Genomic DNA, 19190 nt, shown 5'->3' on the forward strand with positions numbered 1-19190 from the left:
TGCATGTCATTGACATGTTAAAAATGTTTAGCAAGTAACGGACTTTACCCAATTTTTTAAATCCTTTTACAAAGACACTTATTTGTAGAGCAATAGCTAATCTGTAGTGATCTAAAAGAAGAGGCTCAGACTGGGGTCTCCCTGGAGAATATATTGCCACACCTCTGCTGCATTTCCACATGATTGAAACAGTATCAAAGTTGCCCTGGGGTTGTAGCGGGCTGGAGGAGTCGGGAAATCCATTCTGTGACTTTGTGCCTGGCCTCTTTCTGACAGTTGTTTATTTCTACCACCTCAAAAGAACAATTTTGTATGTTTATTTTTAAAAATTAATTTAAGGGGCACCTGGGTGGCTCAGTCAGTTAAACATCCGACTCTGACTTTGGCACAGGTCATGATCTTGGGGTCCGTGAGTTCAAGCCCCGTGTCAGGCTCTGTGTTGACCGCTCAGAGCCTGGAGCCTGCTTCGGATTCTGTGTCTCCCTCTCTCTCTGCCCCTCCCCTGTTCACACTCTGTCTCTCTCTCTCAAAAATAAATAAAGATTAAAAAAAAATTTTTTTTAATTGATTTAAATGTTCATGGTAGTGTTATATGCACATTCATTTTCCAAATAGGTGTATAACTAAAAGCAAGACTCTTCCTCCCCAACCTGGAGGAACTGGAGGGAGTTCCTACTCCCTCCAGACTCCCCTGTTCATCGCTTTTCACTATCCTTTCTTTTCTGGAATTTACCTTAATGTTTTTCAGCAATTGTGCTTAGGTAGCTGTCCTTTAATTCCTTAGTTTTAATTCACAGGTTTAGGTATCACCTACTGATTTATTCCTAGGTCAGGAGTTAGCACTCTAGTACACTCCAGCCCTACGCCCAATCATCTTCCTGCTTTTCTCCTCCTACTCTTCCTTCTCCTCCTCTGCATTTTCATTGTGATCCTTCTTCTCTTCTTCCCTGAGGCGTAATTAATTAACGTGAAATGCACAAATCTTCAGTGTTTACTTCTCTGGTTGTATTATTTCACTAGGGCTGCCACAGCAAACACCACAGAGGAGGAAACCTAAATGAACCACAGATAGTTGCTTTCTCACAGTTCTGGAGGCTGGAGTCCAAGATCAAGGTGTCAGCAAGCTTGTTTCTTCTGAGTCCTCTCTCCTTAACTTGCAAATGGCTCCCTTCCTCCACCATCTTCACATGGACTTCTTCTGTGTCTCCGTATTTCCTTTTCTCAGAGTGACACCAGTCATACTGGATTAGGTCCCACACTGATGACCTCATTTAACCTTTTGATTTCTTCAAACCCCCTACCTCCAAAACACTCACATTCTGAGGTACTGGGAATTAGTATTTCAGCATGTGAATTTCAAGTGGGGGCCCAATTCAAACCTTAGCAATACATTTTGACAATTTTATCTACCCATGTAACAAATGTGAAAGGAAGATGCAGAATGTTCCCATCACACCAAAAAGTCTCCCTCTTTCCATAGCCAATCAGTTCCCCAGTACAACTGCTGTAGGCAACTGCTAGACTGCTTTCTTTTACTAAAAACCCATTTTGACTCTTCTTGGACTTCATCTAAGTGGAATTATACAGTATGTGCTCTTTTGGATTTGTGTCTCACCTTGTGTAATCTTAAATCTTTTCAATTTTTCCTTATCATATTTCTGAGAATTCCATTTTTTTTTTCTGTTTTGGAATCTCTGTTTCTTGGATTTCAAATCTTTTTCTCTCAGTTTGCACTCTTCTTTTCCTGAAATTTACCCTCATTAGACTCCTGATAAAGGGAATATGGAGAGATGTCTTTGAAACCATGTATTTCTGAAACATCCCTATACTTATATAAGCATATATTCTTATACTTGAGTTATTCTTCCTTATGCTTGATAACATTTGTATAGCCTTGGAATTATAGGTTTAAAATACTTTAGGAATAGAATTTTATAAGAACTCTTCTATTGTTTTCTAACTTTGAATGTTGTTGAGAAATCTTTCTCCTTACCATTTTTACTTTTTATGTGACCTGCTTTCTTTCTTCCATTCTGGAAGCTTTCCTATCCTCTCTCCCCCAGGAGGCTCTAGTATTTCACAGTAATGTACCTTAATGTAGTTCTTGTTCATGTATTGTGTCAGAAAATCCACAATCCCTTTCAGACTAAAGTCTCAAATCTTCCAGTTCTGCAAGGTTTTTACTGCAGGAAGGAGTTCTGGTTTTTGTTTTGGTTCCTTGCTAATTTTCTGCCTTCTATTTTTTTTTTATTTTCATTATTTCATCTTATTAGTTGGATATTGGAAATTATAGACTAAACTTCCAATTTCTTATCTTTTTTCCCCCAAATTTCTATGATCATCTTTCTATGATCATCTTCCCCCCGCCCCCAGAATTTTAGAAGATTTCTTTCCATGCATCTTCCAGATAATTTATTGAATATTTAACTGGTTAAACCAAACTATAAATGTCATAATATTTTTAAAAAATCTTTCATTTTTCCTCTATTTCTATTCCTTTCACAGATGTAATATCTTATCTTAGATTATCTAAATATTAATGACAGTTTTGGGGATACTTTTTCTACTCTAAGCATAATGTTGTCTCCTTCAAGGGCCATAATATTGTGGTTTTTTTTTTTTTAAGTGTATGTATTTATTTTGACAGAGGGAGAGAGAGAGAGTGCACAAACAAGGAGGCACAGAGAGAGATAGAGAGAGAGAATCCCAAGCAGGTTCTGGGGCTTGATTGTATTTTTTCCTATTTTATACTAAAAGCTTTTTAAAACAAAATGTCTTGTAGTCTTACAATGTTGGTTAACATTAAAATGAAATATGTACTAAAAAGCTGATTCCAAAGTGCATGAGTGGATTAAGTGGGAGCCTCATTATTGGGGCATTAATTAGAAACCTGGCTACTGTTTTCTCTAGGGCCAAACTTACAATTTTCTCTAGAGAATTATTACTTGGTATTTGCCTGGGCAAAATACATCTGGTTGTCATTGCATTGAACACAGATGATGAAAGAAGACTTATTCTCTTCGACTTAATAACCCTTGCCCTCATCTGTACTCTCTTCTGTGCCTGATATCTCTGAATCTGTGGACTCTGTTTCAGTGTCCCTAAAGGATAAAACTCCCAGTGACTCCAAGGACACTGAGGGTTAGTAGATTGACTTTCCTAGATGTGGGTATGACTTTCAACCCATCTTTTATTTCAGCACCATGCTTTAGTCTTGTCTTTCAAGGTATTTAGGACGCAACAATTTCTAGCCCTCCCTGAATTTTGTCATGGAAATCACCTTGTTATTCTTTAGTATCTCTTAGGGAGTAATTTAGGTTTCATCTTTCTCCTTTGGCTCAGCCACCACACTTCCCTTGGTTTGCATCTCTTAAATATTTGTTAACATCTCTCATCCTTAAGACTACTAGTCTCTATTTCCTTATGGTTTTTTACTCTTGAGAACATTTTACTGTCATTTTAGTGGCATTTACAAAGGAGAGGTGATCATGCACATAATCAATCAAATGAATTGTGTATTTTTGTCAAAATCATACAAAAAGGGACACTGTCAAATTGTAAAAATGGATTTAATTTGGTTATAGGGGCTAATCCCTAGCACTTCTTGCCTCTCTGTTTTATTCCTACTTAAGTTGGGGTCATTTCTTTGACCCTGCTCTGTTGCCCTTACTTTCTCCAATGTTTTAATTTACATCTTTTATTTTGCAGAGTATCAAAGTAAGCTGGCTGCCTCCTCCATCAGGAACACAAAATGGATTTATTACCGGCTATAAAATTCGACACAGAAAGACGACCCGCAGGGGTGAGATGGAAACATTGGAGCCAAACAACCTCTGGTACCTGTTCACAGGTCAGTGTTCACATAGTGCAGTCTTGCAAGGTTTTTATGAGTTAAATGCTTTAGGAATAAAATATGCTCTCACTTCAAGGAAACATTCTTTTTTGTTTGTTTGTTTTTTCCTGACAGGTGACATCTATTGGTCTGAACAAGAATAACCTTTATATTTTTAACTTGATATCTTTGTAATGCTTTCAGTACATATTATGGTCCTGGATCATACTCTTATAAATGTATCCTAGATCTTTTAATCCGTATTAGTTTCTCAGCATTGCTTATTCAACAACAGCCCCTCTGTCAAATAACTTTTAACTTTTTAACTAGTAACTTTAAAAAGCTATCTAATCAGGGGTTCCTGCGTGCCTCAGTAGGCTAAGCATCCTACTTCAGCTCAGGTCATGATCTCTTTGTTGGTGAGTTTGAGCCCTCCATCAGGCTCTCTGCTATCAGCATGAAGCCCACTTTGGATCCTCTGTCTCCCTGTCTCTGCCACTCCCCACTCACTCTCTCTCTCTTTCTCTCTCTCTCAAAAATAAATAAACATTTTTAAAAAGCCATCTAATCAAATGGTTCCAAGTTTAAGTCACTTTGATCCCTTTCCCCCGAATCTCCAGTGGTGAGAATGGGGCTGGAAAATGTGGAGAGGGTAGTTTAGGAAATAAACAGATTGCTCTACTTTCCATAAACATAAAAGTAAATTCACTTTTGTAGCAATATTGGTGGAATTCATAGTAGGTCAAGCTTCGTTATGAAAACTGGAGTATTCCATGCAGTTTTCCATGCAATATTTAGAGAATGTGTTTTATTTTACAAAATGAATAATCATATATATTTTTTTTAACTATTGGAACTATCATGCCCATCCAGGTTCCTGGAAAACAGTCTGAGATAATGCTTTCAAGGCAATGCCTCTGGGGGTGCAAACCCAAGAAAGCACGCATGAGGAAACAAAGAAAGAGACCAGGGAAGGGGAGAAATCTTTCACAGTGGCTATCATTGAGCTGGCTACAAGTTTAGAGCAAACACAGAGTTTGTTCAGCCTCATGGGGTGTCTCCTGAGAGGCCGCATGAAGTACTATGTATCATAGTCAGTGGCTGGATAGGAAGTATGAGCAGTTCCTCTCTTGCCTATCATTGGTCTAAATCTGTCGATAGGCTGTTATCCACTCTATACCTGCAGACAGCACCTGAGAAGCCAGAGCATCTGGTGAGTATGCAAATATAGAATTCTCTCTGTGTCAGTAAGTCCTTTATGAGGTGGTAGCTTGGTCTAGGGTTGCACCAGTAAGTACTTAGGAGGGCTTTATAGCTCTAAGGAGAGTGTAAACTATTGCCTGGGGCTTGGGAGGCAAAGCATAATATAGCAGAGGCTCTTGGTAAGGATTGGGAGGCAAAGTTGAGCAAATCTGGAGTGGCACATAAAAAGGGTCCTGGAAAATATACAAACTGAAACTCTTAACTTACACCTAATGGATAATATAAACTATCACTGCAAATGAGGAAAGAAGAAAGAAACCCCTTATTTATTTCTTTCTCTATACCATGTGCTCAGTAAATTTCCATTTGAAATCATAGTTTGTTACACACACACACACACACACACACACACACACACACACACACATTTTAAGCTACATTTAAGTCCGCATTCTGCAACGATCAAAACCTGTTTTCCCCCTCAGGTTTGTTGTTGTTGTTGTTGCTGCTGCTGCTGCTGCTGCTGCTGCTGCTGCTGCTATTGGTGTTTGGTTTTTGGTTTTCGATGTGTTTTTCTTGTCTCTTGTGCCTATAAAATTTTAGCATAATGGTGAAAGTGCTTCCAAGTAGGTTGTCAAAAATCACATTACTCCTTTTATATCTGGACAAAAATCTCTCAGACAAGTATTATTGCCTCTAAGAGGAAGTTATGGCACTCTACCACATCATTTAAAAAGCTTAAGAAAAGCCTAGATCTTATGTCTTCTTTCCTGATGAAATTATGGGAAGAAGGTAAAAATAAATGAAGTGAGGCATATGTGCTCAGTGTGATAGTTGGTGTAACCTGTAGTTTATTTTGACAGAAATCACCAACATTGGAAAAAAAGTCTTGCTGAAAAAATTTTAATAGAATTCCTAAGATGTAATAGATGAAGAGTCTCTAAGGATAATTATATCCAAGACTTTTTCACCCCTGGTTTTACTGAGGTATTATTGTCACATACCACCGTAGAAGTTTAAGGTCTACAACTTAATGGCCTCACTTGTGTTCACTGTGAGATGATTAACGCTGACAGTTTAGTCAGCAGCCATGATCTCATATAGATACAATTTAAAAAAAAGAAAGAAAAAGTCCTTATGATGAGAACTCAGGATCCACTTTCTTAAAATTTTCATCTATATCATACAAAATGTGGAATGCTTCACGAATTTGCAAGCCATCCTTCTGCATGGGTCCTGCTGATCTCTTTACCACTCCGATTTTAGTATATGTGCTGTGGGAACAAGCACCAAGCCTTATTTTTTTTAAATAGATGATGGTATTTGAAGCCCTGAAATCTTTTTTTTAAGTTATTTCCTTCTCAGATGAAAAAGCTTAAAAATATAAAATACCTTTTTATACAATAATTCATTAAAAGATGAGTGTTCCAATGGAAAAGCTCAGGATTGGATATTCAATTTATGAAACTATAAATAGCCAAGATGCATGAAACAATGTTCAAGCTCATTAGTAGAGAAATGCAAATTAAAACAAAAATGAGTTAACATTTTCTTTGGATTAAAGTAATAAAGATATAAGTAAATGATGATACCCTGTTCTGGAAAGCATATGGGAGACATAATTAATATTCATATACTGCTGTGGGCCAGATGATTCTAGAATCTCTCTGGAAAGCAATGTGTAGATATTTGTTATACACAGGTGTATATACGTGTGTGTGTGTGTGTGTGTGTGTGTGTGTGTGTGTGTGTGAGAGAGAGAGAGAGAGAGAGAGAGAGAGAGCAAGAGAGAGAGAGAAAGAGGGAGGGATCTTTACAGATATATGATCTATGTTTTCTACTAGGAATTTATTCCAATTATGCAGCCATATTTTCTGCAAATTTTTTCACTATAAACATGTTCATTGCACTGTTCCTTTAATAGAAAATTTTAAGGAAAAAAAATACCCCAAGCATCCAAATATAGGCAGCTACTTAGAAAATTTTGTCAAAATCATATCAAGGAATACTGTTTACCTAATGAAAATGATAAATACTAAATCAAATGTTAATTATTTCAAACGTGATTCAATGAATAACTCAGCTTTAAATCAATATTAGTGTGTGAAGTTGATATTTATAAATAAAATATGAATTTGTAGGAAAATATTTAGAGTAATATATATACCAGAATATTGATGGTGATTGTTATTTACATTTGTAACAACAATAAAATATGTATTTTAAAATTATGTATATAACATGAAGAACAAAAAGGCAAGACCCTAATGTCATATCATGACTTTTGGTCACCAAAATTGAAAATTCCTACCACTAAAGCTAACTCCATGGCCACTGAACAGCTAAAAGGCAAGTGGCCCAGAAAATAAATGAAGAATCGTAGCCACCTGGCCAAAAGAAACTGCTGCTGTGAATTCTTTAGTATTTACAGTATTTTTGGCAAATGGGATTTAACACATTCACCTCAGTAGTATCAAACCAAGATTCTGGCTCTCTAAATAGACAAACTTTTAGGATTCTCTCTCTAAAGAAGTGAAATTATTAAGGAAGAAAAAAAAAGCCAGAAGTCTGAAATAAAGGTGTTGGCAACATTGGTTCCTTGTGGAGGTCCTGAGAGAAAACTCATCCATGTTTCTCTCCTAACCTCTGGAATTTGCTGGCAATCCTTGACATTCCTTGGCCTGTAGTTATGCTGCTCCTATCTCTACACCACCTTCTTCTGTTGCCTGTCTGTGTTCTCTCCTCTTCTTATAAGGACACGCGTCATTGGATAAACCCCACTCTAAATCCAGGATGGTTTCATCTCAAGATCCTTAAGTATTCATATTTATAAAGATCCTATTTCCAAGTGAGGCCGCGTTCTGAAGTTCCAGGTATCCAGGAGTTTTGAAGTAGACACTATTAAACTTGCTGACAGATACCTTTTATTTTCCCTCTCAAGAACAATCATTTTTAATTGTATTCTCTAATGAACTTTATTCAAAAATAAATAATTCAGTCCTACATTTTTATTCATCTAAAATATATGGGACAATTAGATCTTCTAATCAGCATGAGCTATAACCCCTTACCATTCTGGTTTAATACCATTCCGGCCAAAAGCAAAGAAATAGGATGAATTAATTAGCTTGTTATTGGAATAGCTCACAAATGCCCCTTCCCATCTTTATACATTTCTAGGAATCTGGACTCAAATTTGAATTCCTCATTCATACTGTTCTTTCTTAATTTCAACAATTACAAAATGAATTTGGGAAGACAAACAATCTGGGCAGTTATATTTGTAAGTGTACCTGATATTTATGGTAAAAACAAAAGTCACACAGACTCCATTCTTAAATTGAAATGAAGAAATAAAAACTGCCAGAGAATAGCCTCATACCTGTAAAACATTAAAAACAAGTTGGACAGAGTCTCTGCCTTCCTATCCCCTGATCTGTGACCCAACTTCAGTAATGCCTGTTGCATTGCTAGATATTGTGGGAGTGTTTTCAGTGGTAGAGAGCACAGGTTTTGACTTGTTCCCAGAATATATTTATTTAGTAATGTATGCAATTTCTAGTTTACAAAAATAATTGATTTTCTGTATGAATCTGCGGCACTTTAGAATGTACAAGGCTTGACCCTATGTTTCCAATACCTATATGGTACATGGATATATTGATTTGTCTGTTAAAAACTTGGAAATGCTAGAATGCTTCATTTGGATGACATAAATATTCAGGTGTAGAGACTCAAACTTGTTTTTTACAATCCTCTGTTAGACAGGTGTTTTTTTGTTGTGTGTGTTTTTTACTAGGATAATGAGACATCTGCAATAACATAGTAATTCAGAGTTATAACAAGGATTTTAAATCATTGTTATCAGTTTCATTGTGGGATCCCATGTCAACTAAATTTTAAAGCGTTGTTTTTAATTTTTGAGTGCTCTTCAGAGAAAGTTGTTTTGAATTGAACTGAAGAGTTTTCTTGTGTTTCATGGCCAATATAGAATAAACGTAATGATTAACATGCATTGGTATTTTATGGACTGAAAAATGAAACAATAGCATAGAATTTTATAACAAGGTTAGCATTAGGGGAATAAAGGGAAATTATATTGTTTGAATAATGTACCATCTCTTAACATAAGTCCTGTAAAATTAGAAATAGAACAGAATTACAGAGCTTGAAGGCACTTAGTATTGGGGATAGAAGCAGGCAGATGATCTTCTTTCAACAATGTATTTTTTTTTATAGTTGAGGAATGCATTGCTACTTACACCATACTTTTTGTAGAATAAAATTATACTTAGAAGCAGGTAGGAAATACACATGCATGGGCATGCCACACATAGGCACAGCATATACAAACACATGTCCACCCCCACAAACACAATGAGATTGAACTATGGGTCCCTGACAAACCAGACCATTCATCTTATGCACAGTCCTAATTTTATAGAAGAGTTAACTGAGATCTAAAGAGTGACATTGCTAAGATCTACCACTAGTTAGGGAGATAATCCCAACTCGATTGTAGGCATTTCAACTCCTAGTTATATACTCCTTATACTATATAATATTGTCTTCTTTAGCTCACTGTATTGTAAATGACTCTGGCTATCATATGAATCTGTAATAGATCATTGGCATTAAAAATAATTTAACATTTATAACAATAATAATACCAGCATTAACTTTGACAACAGCCACTGTGCTGAAAACAGTATGGAGTTTCTTCAAAAAATTAAAAACTAGAACTACCATATGATCCTGCTATCCCACTCCTGGGAACATATCCAAAAGAATTAAAATCAGGATCTGGAAGAGATATCTGCACTCGTATGTTCACTGTAGCATTATTCACAAGAGCCAAGGTAGACAAACAATTCAAATGTCCACCTAAAACAATTTTTTTAATGTTTATTTATTTTTGAAAGAGAGAAAGAGAGACACAGTGTGAGCTGGGGAGGGGCAGAGAGAGAGGGAGACACAGAATCTGAAGCAGGCTCCAGGCTCTGAACTGTCAGCACAGAGCCCGATGCGGGGCTTGAGCCCAAGAACCATGAGATCATGACTTGAGCCAAAGTCAGACACTTAACTGACTTAGCCACCTCGGCGCCCCTCAAGTGTCCATTGACAGACAAATGGATAAAGATGTGGTAAATATCAATAGACCATGGAATATTATGCAGCCTGAAAAAAAAATAAGGAAATCCTGCCATTTGCACCAACATAGATGGATCTGGAAGACATTATGCTAAGTGAAATAAGTCAGTCACAGAAGAACAAATACTTCATGATTCCTTTTGTATGAGGTATCTAAAATAGTCAAACTCATGGAAGCAGAGAACAGAATGGTGATTGCAAGGGTAGAAGATGAGGGTGAAATGGGGAGTTGTTCAGTGGGTATAAAGTGACAGTTACACAACAGGAATAAATTCTAGAAATCTTTTATACAACATAGCACCTATAGTTAACAGTATTGTGCACTTAAAAATTTTTAAGAAAGTAGACCTAATGCCAAATATTTCAACCATTAAAAAAAAGAGGACACAAGGAATCTTTTGGAAATAGTGGATATGTTTATTACCTTGATTGTGGTGATGGTCTCATGGATGTAGGCCTATGTCCAAACTCATCAAAATGTATACATTAAATATGTCTCGTTTTTGGTGTATTAAGTATATGCTTCAATGAAGCTGAAAACCCTCTATAAAAACACTGTATATATACATATATCCATATATATATTTCAAATTTAGTCTTTGTAACAATTTTTATGCATATATTCTCATTTTACTGATGAGAAAACTTAGACAAAGAAGGAGGGCAAACAAGTTTTTCAAGGTCACATACCTAATGAGCAGTGAGGTAAAACTTCAAATCTAATACTGCCTGAACTGAGTACCTATACTCCTAGCTCTTCAACTGTAGGTAATGTGTTGCCAACCACAGATAATGAACGTGTGATTTTGTGTGTATAAAGGGATACATAAAGTGGAATAATGCACAATGGAAAAAGGTTTCTGTTGGATAATAAAAATTGAATATTAGCTTAGCAGCTAAAGGAGCTGCTTAACTCTAGGAGAAATTAAATCAAAGCTTTCCTACCTACTTCTTTTAAAAAATGCTATTTAAAATTTCTACTGGCCCAACTCAGGAAACACATCCTAGAAAACAATGTTTAGAAATATTCACACAAAAAAGCTTTAGATTCCAGACAGGCTTGTCTCTACCCTATCTTCAGTGAATAAATGAATAGATAGATAGATAGGGAGATAGACAGATAATGTTTTGAAAGTTCTTTAGGTATCAGCTCTCAGGATTGGGGCTCAAAAAATTGCTTGTTCATGTTGATTGTTGTTATAACTTTTGAAGATACCTCTTCTTTCAAATGTGAACATTTTGGGAGACAGCCAAAGCATAAGAGACTCTTAAAAACTGAGAACAAACTGAGGGTTGATGGGGGGTGGGAGGGAGGAGAGTGCAGGTGATGGGTATTGAAGAGAGCATCTTTTGGGCTGAGCACTGGGTGTTGTATGGAAACCAATTTGAAAATAAATTTCATATATTAAAAAAAATAATTAAGGGGGCGCCTGGGTGGCTCAGTCAGTTAAGCGGCTGACTTCGGCTCAGGTCATGATCTCGTAGTCAGTGAGTTCGAGCCCTGCATCGGGCTTTGTGCTGACAGCTCAGAGACTGGAGCCTGTTTCAGATTCTGTCTCCCTCTCTCTGACCCTCCCCCGTTCATGCTCTGTCTCTCTCTGTCTCAAAAATAAGTAAACGTTAAAAAAAAATAATAATTAAGAAAATAAATAAATAAATAACCCACAAATGTGATTTTTTTTTAATTAAGAGAAAAACCTTATACTGAATTTGAAGTTTAATTGAACTCTTAGGTTGATACATTGTAAAAATCATAGAATTATCAGTTCTTTCCTGCCTTCCCGCTCATATTTTAGTTCTGGATGTAATCATTTTAGACAAAAATTTCTTGCATATTTGCCCAGTGCTTTATACTTGCTACTGATGTCCCTCTTAGGTCCCAGCCTTGGCCAGGTGGGTCTCTGAAGAGAATGGTCTCTGGCGCCTCAGCAGGAGATAGGGCAGAACCAAGAGTCTTCTCCCAAAAGCACTCCAAGTTGTGATTAAAGCTCCACATAGTCACTTGGCTTAATTTATGTCAACCTTATTATCCTTATCTCTGAAGTGGGAGTAATAATGTATTTATGGCAAAATTATAGAGTGTGTGAAAATCAAGTCAGAAAACAATTTGCAAATGTTATCTATTAAATGCTTAATTATATAAACTATTCTAAAAGCAGTCTGGCATTTGATTCTCAAAAGAACATTATAAGATGGAAAAGCAGGTATTATTACCTAACTTATATGGGAAATGGCAATTAAAAGAGCTTTCAGTACATCTAAACTTGCCCAGCTAAACTTGCAACCTAGATTTCTGAAGGTCATACATGGAATGTCTCTCTGAAAAGCTGAAATATCTCGTTCCACTTCTCACCACTTCCTACACTTATCTAGACATAGAAGAGGGTCGAGGTTTAATTCCGTTGGTAAAGGTTTCAGAAGACAGAATCAGAAGACTTGGATAAAGATATTTTTTTTTATTTTTGGGACAGAGAGAGACAGAGCATGAACGGGGGAGGGGCAGGGGGGGGGAGGGGCAGAGAGAGAGGGAGACAAAGAATCAGAAACAGGCTCCAGGCTCCGAGCCATCAGCCCAGAGCCTGACGCGGGGCTCAAACTCACAGACCGTGATATCGTGACCTGGCTGAAGTCAGACGCTTAACCGACTGCGCCACCCAGGCGCCCCTTGGATAAAGATATTTTAAAAGAAGATTTAGTTTTGGTTTATCCCTACAATGTAAAACTAGGGCTTATTTGTAGATAATATTGTAGTAAAGCAGATCAGTGCAATATAAGGAAGAACTTTTCCAACAAGAGAAACGATTGAGTACATTCCCTCCCTTGGTGAACTTCTCGTTCCAAAGGTATTCCTGCTTTATTTACAGGATCACTTTGTTAGATGTATATCCAAATAGCTCTAGATGGGTCATTTGAATAGACATTAATTAAGATCCTTTTTGATATTCGGATTGTATGTATATATTTAAACTTTTTTATACTTAATCTAGAATTTCTTAGGTGTTTCTAATGAGAAAGATTCCACAGCTATATTTTAGAATAAAATTAAAATTAAAAAAACATTTAAGCTAAAATATAATAGTTCAAAGAAATTAGGCAGGATTTTCAAAGGGACCTGGGCAGTAATGTATACAGCATATTAAACCTTCACTGGATATCAGAGAGGATCACATAAATAGCTCATCTTCCCTCCTTGGAAGAGGTATTTTGATCAGTAGGTTAGGCTGGTTAGGCACGACTCCAGTGGGGAAATACTTAATGGATGGTCTCTAAATTGACCTATGATTTCACTTCAAAGAACTGTTAGTAGGTTTTTGTTTTACTCAAGACTGAATTAGTGATACTGACAGATCCTCAATGCAATATATATAAATAAAAATTTGGCAAAATTATAAAGAAATCTTTCTCTCTTCTAGTGAGGTATTTTACTACTCATATCTACTTTCTAGTGAGATGATTTAATAAATTCCTACTAAAAATTGATATATTCTGCACACAAAAAGTAACTTGATTTAAAGTCAAATGAATGGAACAGAATATAGGGCATTCAAAAAAGATTTCCATTTATATGTCAAAACATTGCATATGATAAGATGGCAGGTCATTCAGGGTTCAACCAGAGAATCAGAACCTGTGGAGATGTGTACTAAGGCGTTTATTACAAGGAATTGACTTAAATGATTGTGATGCCTGGCTAGGCCATTCCAAGTCCACAGAGCAGGCCATAAGAAAGGCAGGCTGAAATTCTCGGGCTGAAGTTGCTGTCTGCAGGTGAAATTTCTTCTTCAGGGAAGCCTTACTTCTGCTCTTAAGAACTTTCACTGGTTTGAAGCTGCCCCCTCCCCAATTATCTAAGATAATATCCTTTGCTTAAAATCAACTGAATATGGACTTTAGTCACATCTATAATATAACACCTCAAATTAGTGTTTGAAAACTGAGGACTTCAGTCTAACCAAGTTGAATAAAACTGATCATTACAGATGGTATTCCTAATCACTGGTGGAGATGGTATTAATACAATTGCCCATCCTTTTCAAAGAAAAATAAAATTAAATTTTACTTAATATAAAAGAATATATTCTTGATGGTCTAAAACTATGTCAGATAAGACCACTATGAGAGCCATGAGGTACAATGATTAGGTAAGCATTTGTTCCCAGAATTCTCTCCCTATTATTTTCCATGTCCTGGAAACTACAATCAATCCACAATCCCTTTGCCTTAGTAATTAACAATGGTGCCTATGAAAAGGTGCAAAATGTTAACAAATTCAGATCAACATCATGTGAACTAAGGGACAAATCAAAGTGAGCACAAACCTATTGAGCCATGACAAAGGCCTTTTGTTCAAAAGCATCCATTTGCTGCCTTCCTAATGATGTTAGATATTATATTTTAACCTAGTATTTTTGGGTATGTTAAGTGCTTCCTTAGTGGATCTTTCAACAGCTGCTTTCTGTGTGTGCATTCCATGTGTCAGTGTAATGGAATCTATGGGTATATAGATAAAATACCAGTAATAACAAAAACAGCAACAGTTCTAACTATTCTCAGTCTATTTCTTTATGGAGCTTCTAGTCTATCTTATAAAATTAGAAGCCTCTTAAAGAGACAGCATTTTGTGTCATAGATACTTTTGTGTGGGTGAATTTATCAAATTGTCTTCTCTAATAGTACAATTTATTGAAAGTAACTGCTATGGACGTTAACAAGTCCATCTAACCATCACTTAAAACATTATCTCCAATTAATAATAAATTAGAATTCCCCTAAAGACCAAGATTTACTCATCTGCCTATGCAAAAATATACAAATTTGTAACTGTGTACATGATAAGCATCATTTCTCCAATAGTTTATTTTCTTTATGAATTTTTCTTGTTACCAAATATTTGTGCCATTTTAGATTAACAAAATATAGATTGTAATTTAAATTTACCAGGGTTGTTCAACTTTGGAGATTTAAGGACTTGTCAGTTTAAGCCAAGTCCTCATTTTCTGAAGAAAGTCACATGGTTTTTTAGCAAGTGTAATTTGTTTTACAATAATTTGTCATGGTAATGAGCTGCTTTGAGATTTAGCTAAAAGGACTATTACTTACATAAAAATTTATACATATCACACTAATGATCCATGGGCCATCTCTCATCAACCTGTATTCTGTGTGCTCTCTAAAAAATAAGCCCTGATGTACAATATTATATGCCCAAGTTATCATGGAGATAGACTTTCTTCATGCTTCTAGTATGGACAGTGATGCAAAATAAAGTATGCCTTGTGATAAAAGGCCTAGTATTTTCTGCTTAAGTGCAGTGGCTTTGGATTCTTCTTTCTTGGCTCAAAGAAAACATAATCACTGACCTTGAATAAATGATGGAGACATAAATTTTTAGGATGACTGTTCTTGATTTATAGACAGGCCTCTTCTAGACTGTGAGAAAAAATGATCCTTGCTATTTTTGATTATTTCTTCATCGTTCATATTTTATATTCTGCATCTGCCCTGAAGCTATTTTCAGGGATACATTTTTATAAACTAGGAAAAAATAAATGAGAATATGTGAAAAATAATTTGATTTCTTGCTGTACTATTTCTGCCCTTTTGGCCAAAATAATAATCACCACAACAATCACAAACCATGTAAAGATGTCTACTGTTTTGAAAACTCTTGAAAATAAGCTAGAAATGTTATTCAATAACTTTTTTCCCCTTTCTGGAACATTCTCTTATAGGACTGGAGAAAGGAAGTCAGTATAGTTTCCAAGTGTCAGCCATGACAGTTAATGGCACTGGACCACCTTCCAACTGGTATACAGCAGAGACTCCTGAGAATGATCTGGATGGTAAGACCGATCCCAATCACTGTCACTTTGATTTCTATTTTCTTTGTTACTTCAGCTTCAAAGGCTCCCTTATTAGAAGTTGATGAACTCCAATACTGGGGATGTTTATTCCTTCTATATCATTCAATGCAAGACAAAACAAAATATAAAATACAAAATCCTCAGTAGATTCTTCAACAATACCATATAAAATTATGTATTAATTACATTCTTCATGAGTTATTTTTTTCAAGATAATTTGAAATTGTGTTTTTTTAAATTTATCTTATTGAATAATCAACCTTAAAATTTTCTTCATAGGAATTGCTACAATTCCTGATAATAATCATGAAATACAATTACTTTACCCTTGCCCTTTTATGATGCTTCTGCAAAATAGCAATATGTATTTTTTGTTTGCTTGTGGTATGGTCGTTAATATTTGACATTTCATCTTTTTAAAACAAGGAATAATCTGCCTTGTTTGCTTAATCATCTGCCTAGTTGTCTTAAGACATTTGTGGATGAGATAATGAGATTTTTATAAAAGTCATGTATCAGTAATTTAAATATAAGCAAAATCTTCAAAATTAGAAGATGAGAAATAGTGTTTGAAATGAAAACATCATGACTAATAGGAAAAAAATCAAGAGGAATGGGTAATACAAGCAACAGAAAGAAAGTGTAAGTAATAAAGCAGAAATATATGATGAAGAATTAGAATTACAAATTGAAGAAGTAGAAATTTATGAAAAGAAGAGGTACTTGAAAAAGAAATTAGTTATGATCAGTACACTTAAGCTAAGGGATTAAAACCAAGACCAAAAAAAACAAACCACATATGTATTGCAAATGAGACTGTCTAAATCACTGACAATGAAATACTCTTACTCCTTCACTGGCAGACCTGAAAGCATCCAAGTTATTGCAAGATGAACATTTCTATGTCCCTTCCCTTTGTCTCCTTTTGCTCTCTTGCTCCTTCCCTCACTTTTATTCTCGTCCCCGTTCTTGCGTTGTCCTCTCTCCAGTTTGTCTTCCCTTGTTCCTTGAACTCCTCCTTCTTATTTTTCTCTTTCTTGATCTTTCCCTTCTCTAAGTAATTCACTATCACTCATGAGTTTCATGTAATCATAGATTCCACTTTACAAAATAATTAATGTGGCAGTGAAACAATCAACAAATGCCATTTCCACAATAATGGTAATTCCTACCACGTGACAGCACATTAAAGAATATTCGTAGGAAACTAAGTAGCTTTGAGGGTATAATAGTAGATAGAAGGCATGACCTTCTCCTTGTGGAGTTTAAAGTATAGCAAAGAAAAACAGACATCCCAGGTGAAGTCATAGGAAATTGCCATTTCATAGTTCAAACTTTGTTGAGTAGTGGAAATATCCTATCTATCAACATAGAATGAATAGATAAATTGATAGGCAAACAGACGTATAGAAGGCTTGCATTTAAACTGAGACTGGAGGGAGGAAGAGGAGTTTGGAGTGCAAAAGCATACATTACAAACTGAGGGAGGAAGTGTGGAGGGCAAGTTGAATGCAGTTCTGTAGTCAAGATGGACCAAGATACTATTTGAGGCCTGAAAAAAGACTATCAAGACTGAAACACAAGGATGACACATGTTGAGGTTTGTAAGATAGCAGGTTCTAAATTGGGCAAGACCAAATTAAGGATCTTGAACTTTGTCCTAAGAATGTCATTAAAGCAATAATGTGCTTTATCCTAAGCAAGTCATTACAGGACTTTTTTAAAATAGTGACTTAATTATGTTTTCATTTTGAAGAGATTACTGTGGCTGAAGCATAAACAATTGTATTCGATTAGACAACCATGGGCCAACTCAGGACAACCTTGGAGGTAAAGTTAGATTTTATTGGGAAAGAAACTCGGGGCTTAGAAGATTTGTCTTCATCTTTATAAATTGAAAAGTTGTGGAGCTGCACAAAGTCGCACTTCATAAAGCTTATATCCTTCACTAATATATTAGAGAACATTCATGTATTTACTTATTCAACATATATTTCTTATATATATCAGGCATTATTTTAGGTACCAGAGGTTAAGCGATAAATAAGGTCCCTACTCTCGAGGGGTATAAATTTATTGAGATAGAGGTGGATAGTGATAAATGTTCTGAAGAAAAATAAAGCATGGTAGAGGGAATAGCAAAAGATTAGGGAGTACTGTTTTATGTAGGGTACTGAGACGATCTCTCTGATGAGGTAAAATATGATCACAGACCTTAAGGCAGTGAGGGAGGCAGCCATAGGAATAGGTCAGACAAGAGTCCCCCAGGTAGAATAGCAAAAACAGACATCCTGAGGCTAGAGCCCAATTGTTGGCTGAAGTATGGGGAGGAGGTCAGGATGGCTTGGTATAAAGACATGAGGATGTGCTCTGCTTTATTTAAGGAATAAAAGGACAATTCTGATAAACTACATAATACCTTACTTTTCTATTTACTTGAGAAATAACTTTGAAAGTTTATATACTTGTCCTTTATCCTCTCATTTACCTTTATGAGGTATATATTATTAGCCTTACTTTTAAAGGACAGTAACTTAAGCTAAGAAAGTTAAACTAACTTAAGTCATTAAGGTAGAAATTGTGGATCTGAAACTCAGGACCTAGTTTTGTAAGCCAAATGTCCAATACAGACCATCGTAGGAAAGCCTCCACTAAACCTCTAGAACTGACCCAGTGACAATAAAAGACAGTGATTCAAGGCAGAAGATTCTAAGAAATGAGGTCATATCATTTACCCAAACCTAAGGGACTATATCTCTTACTGGAAGGAGTGAAAATAAATGGAGCAGAGGTGCCGAAGGTCCTATAAAATATCCAGGATGGATGGGGCTCTCCACTTGACTTATGTGCTCTTTCTTCTCACTCCAAATGACTCACAATCTAGTGGAACCAAAATGTAAAATCACAGCCCCTGGGATAGCGCAAAACTTCTATTTAACTGTCTGCTTTTTATATCCATGCAATCTTAATATACTCCAATCCATACATCTGTTTTAATCGAGAATCTCTATGCTTTGTTCATGAATAGAGTCTTAATAAATACTGCCTAATTGGATTTTTTAACATCTCTATACTCTTGGCTTAATAATGCCCCTCTTCTGCATGCAACATTCTTGCTTACTTTTTTTCCTTTCTTGAGT

The 19190-nt window shown here is 35.8% G+C and overlaps 1 protein-coding gene and 1 non-coding gene across 3 annotated transcripts in view; one reads left to right on the top strand and one right to left on the bottom strand.

The window, feature by feature from the left end:
- The window catches only part of DCC (DCC netrin 1 receptor), a 1134523-nt gene that overhangs the window by 927945 nt on the left and 187388 nt on the right, over nucleotides 1-19190 (top strand). For both annotated transcript variants that reach the window (XM_078435224.2, XM_078435225.2), the window contains exons 13-14: nucleotides 3709-3850; nucleotides 15919-16029. In XM_078435224.2, the coding sequence (XP_078291350.1) occupies nucleotides 3709-3850; nucleotides 15919-16029 (253 nt within the window). The remainder of the gene's footprint in view (nucleotides 1-3708; nucleotides 3851-15918; nucleotides 16030-19190) is intronic.
- On the bottom strand, nucleotides 6222-6325 carry LOC132666201 (U6 spliceosomal RNA). Its single transcript, XR_009604562.1, has one exon. It is a non-coding gene; the product is annotated as a U6 spliceosomal RNA (small nuclear RNA).

The sequence above is a fragment of the Panthera onca genome, chromosome D3 (genome assembly GCF_046562875.1).
Source record: "Panthera onca isolate mPanOnc1 chromosome D3, mPanOnc1 haplotype 2, whole genome shotgun sequence".
Lineage (NCBI taxonomy): Eukaryota > Metazoa > Chordata > Mammalia > Carnivora > Felidae > Panthera > Panthera onca.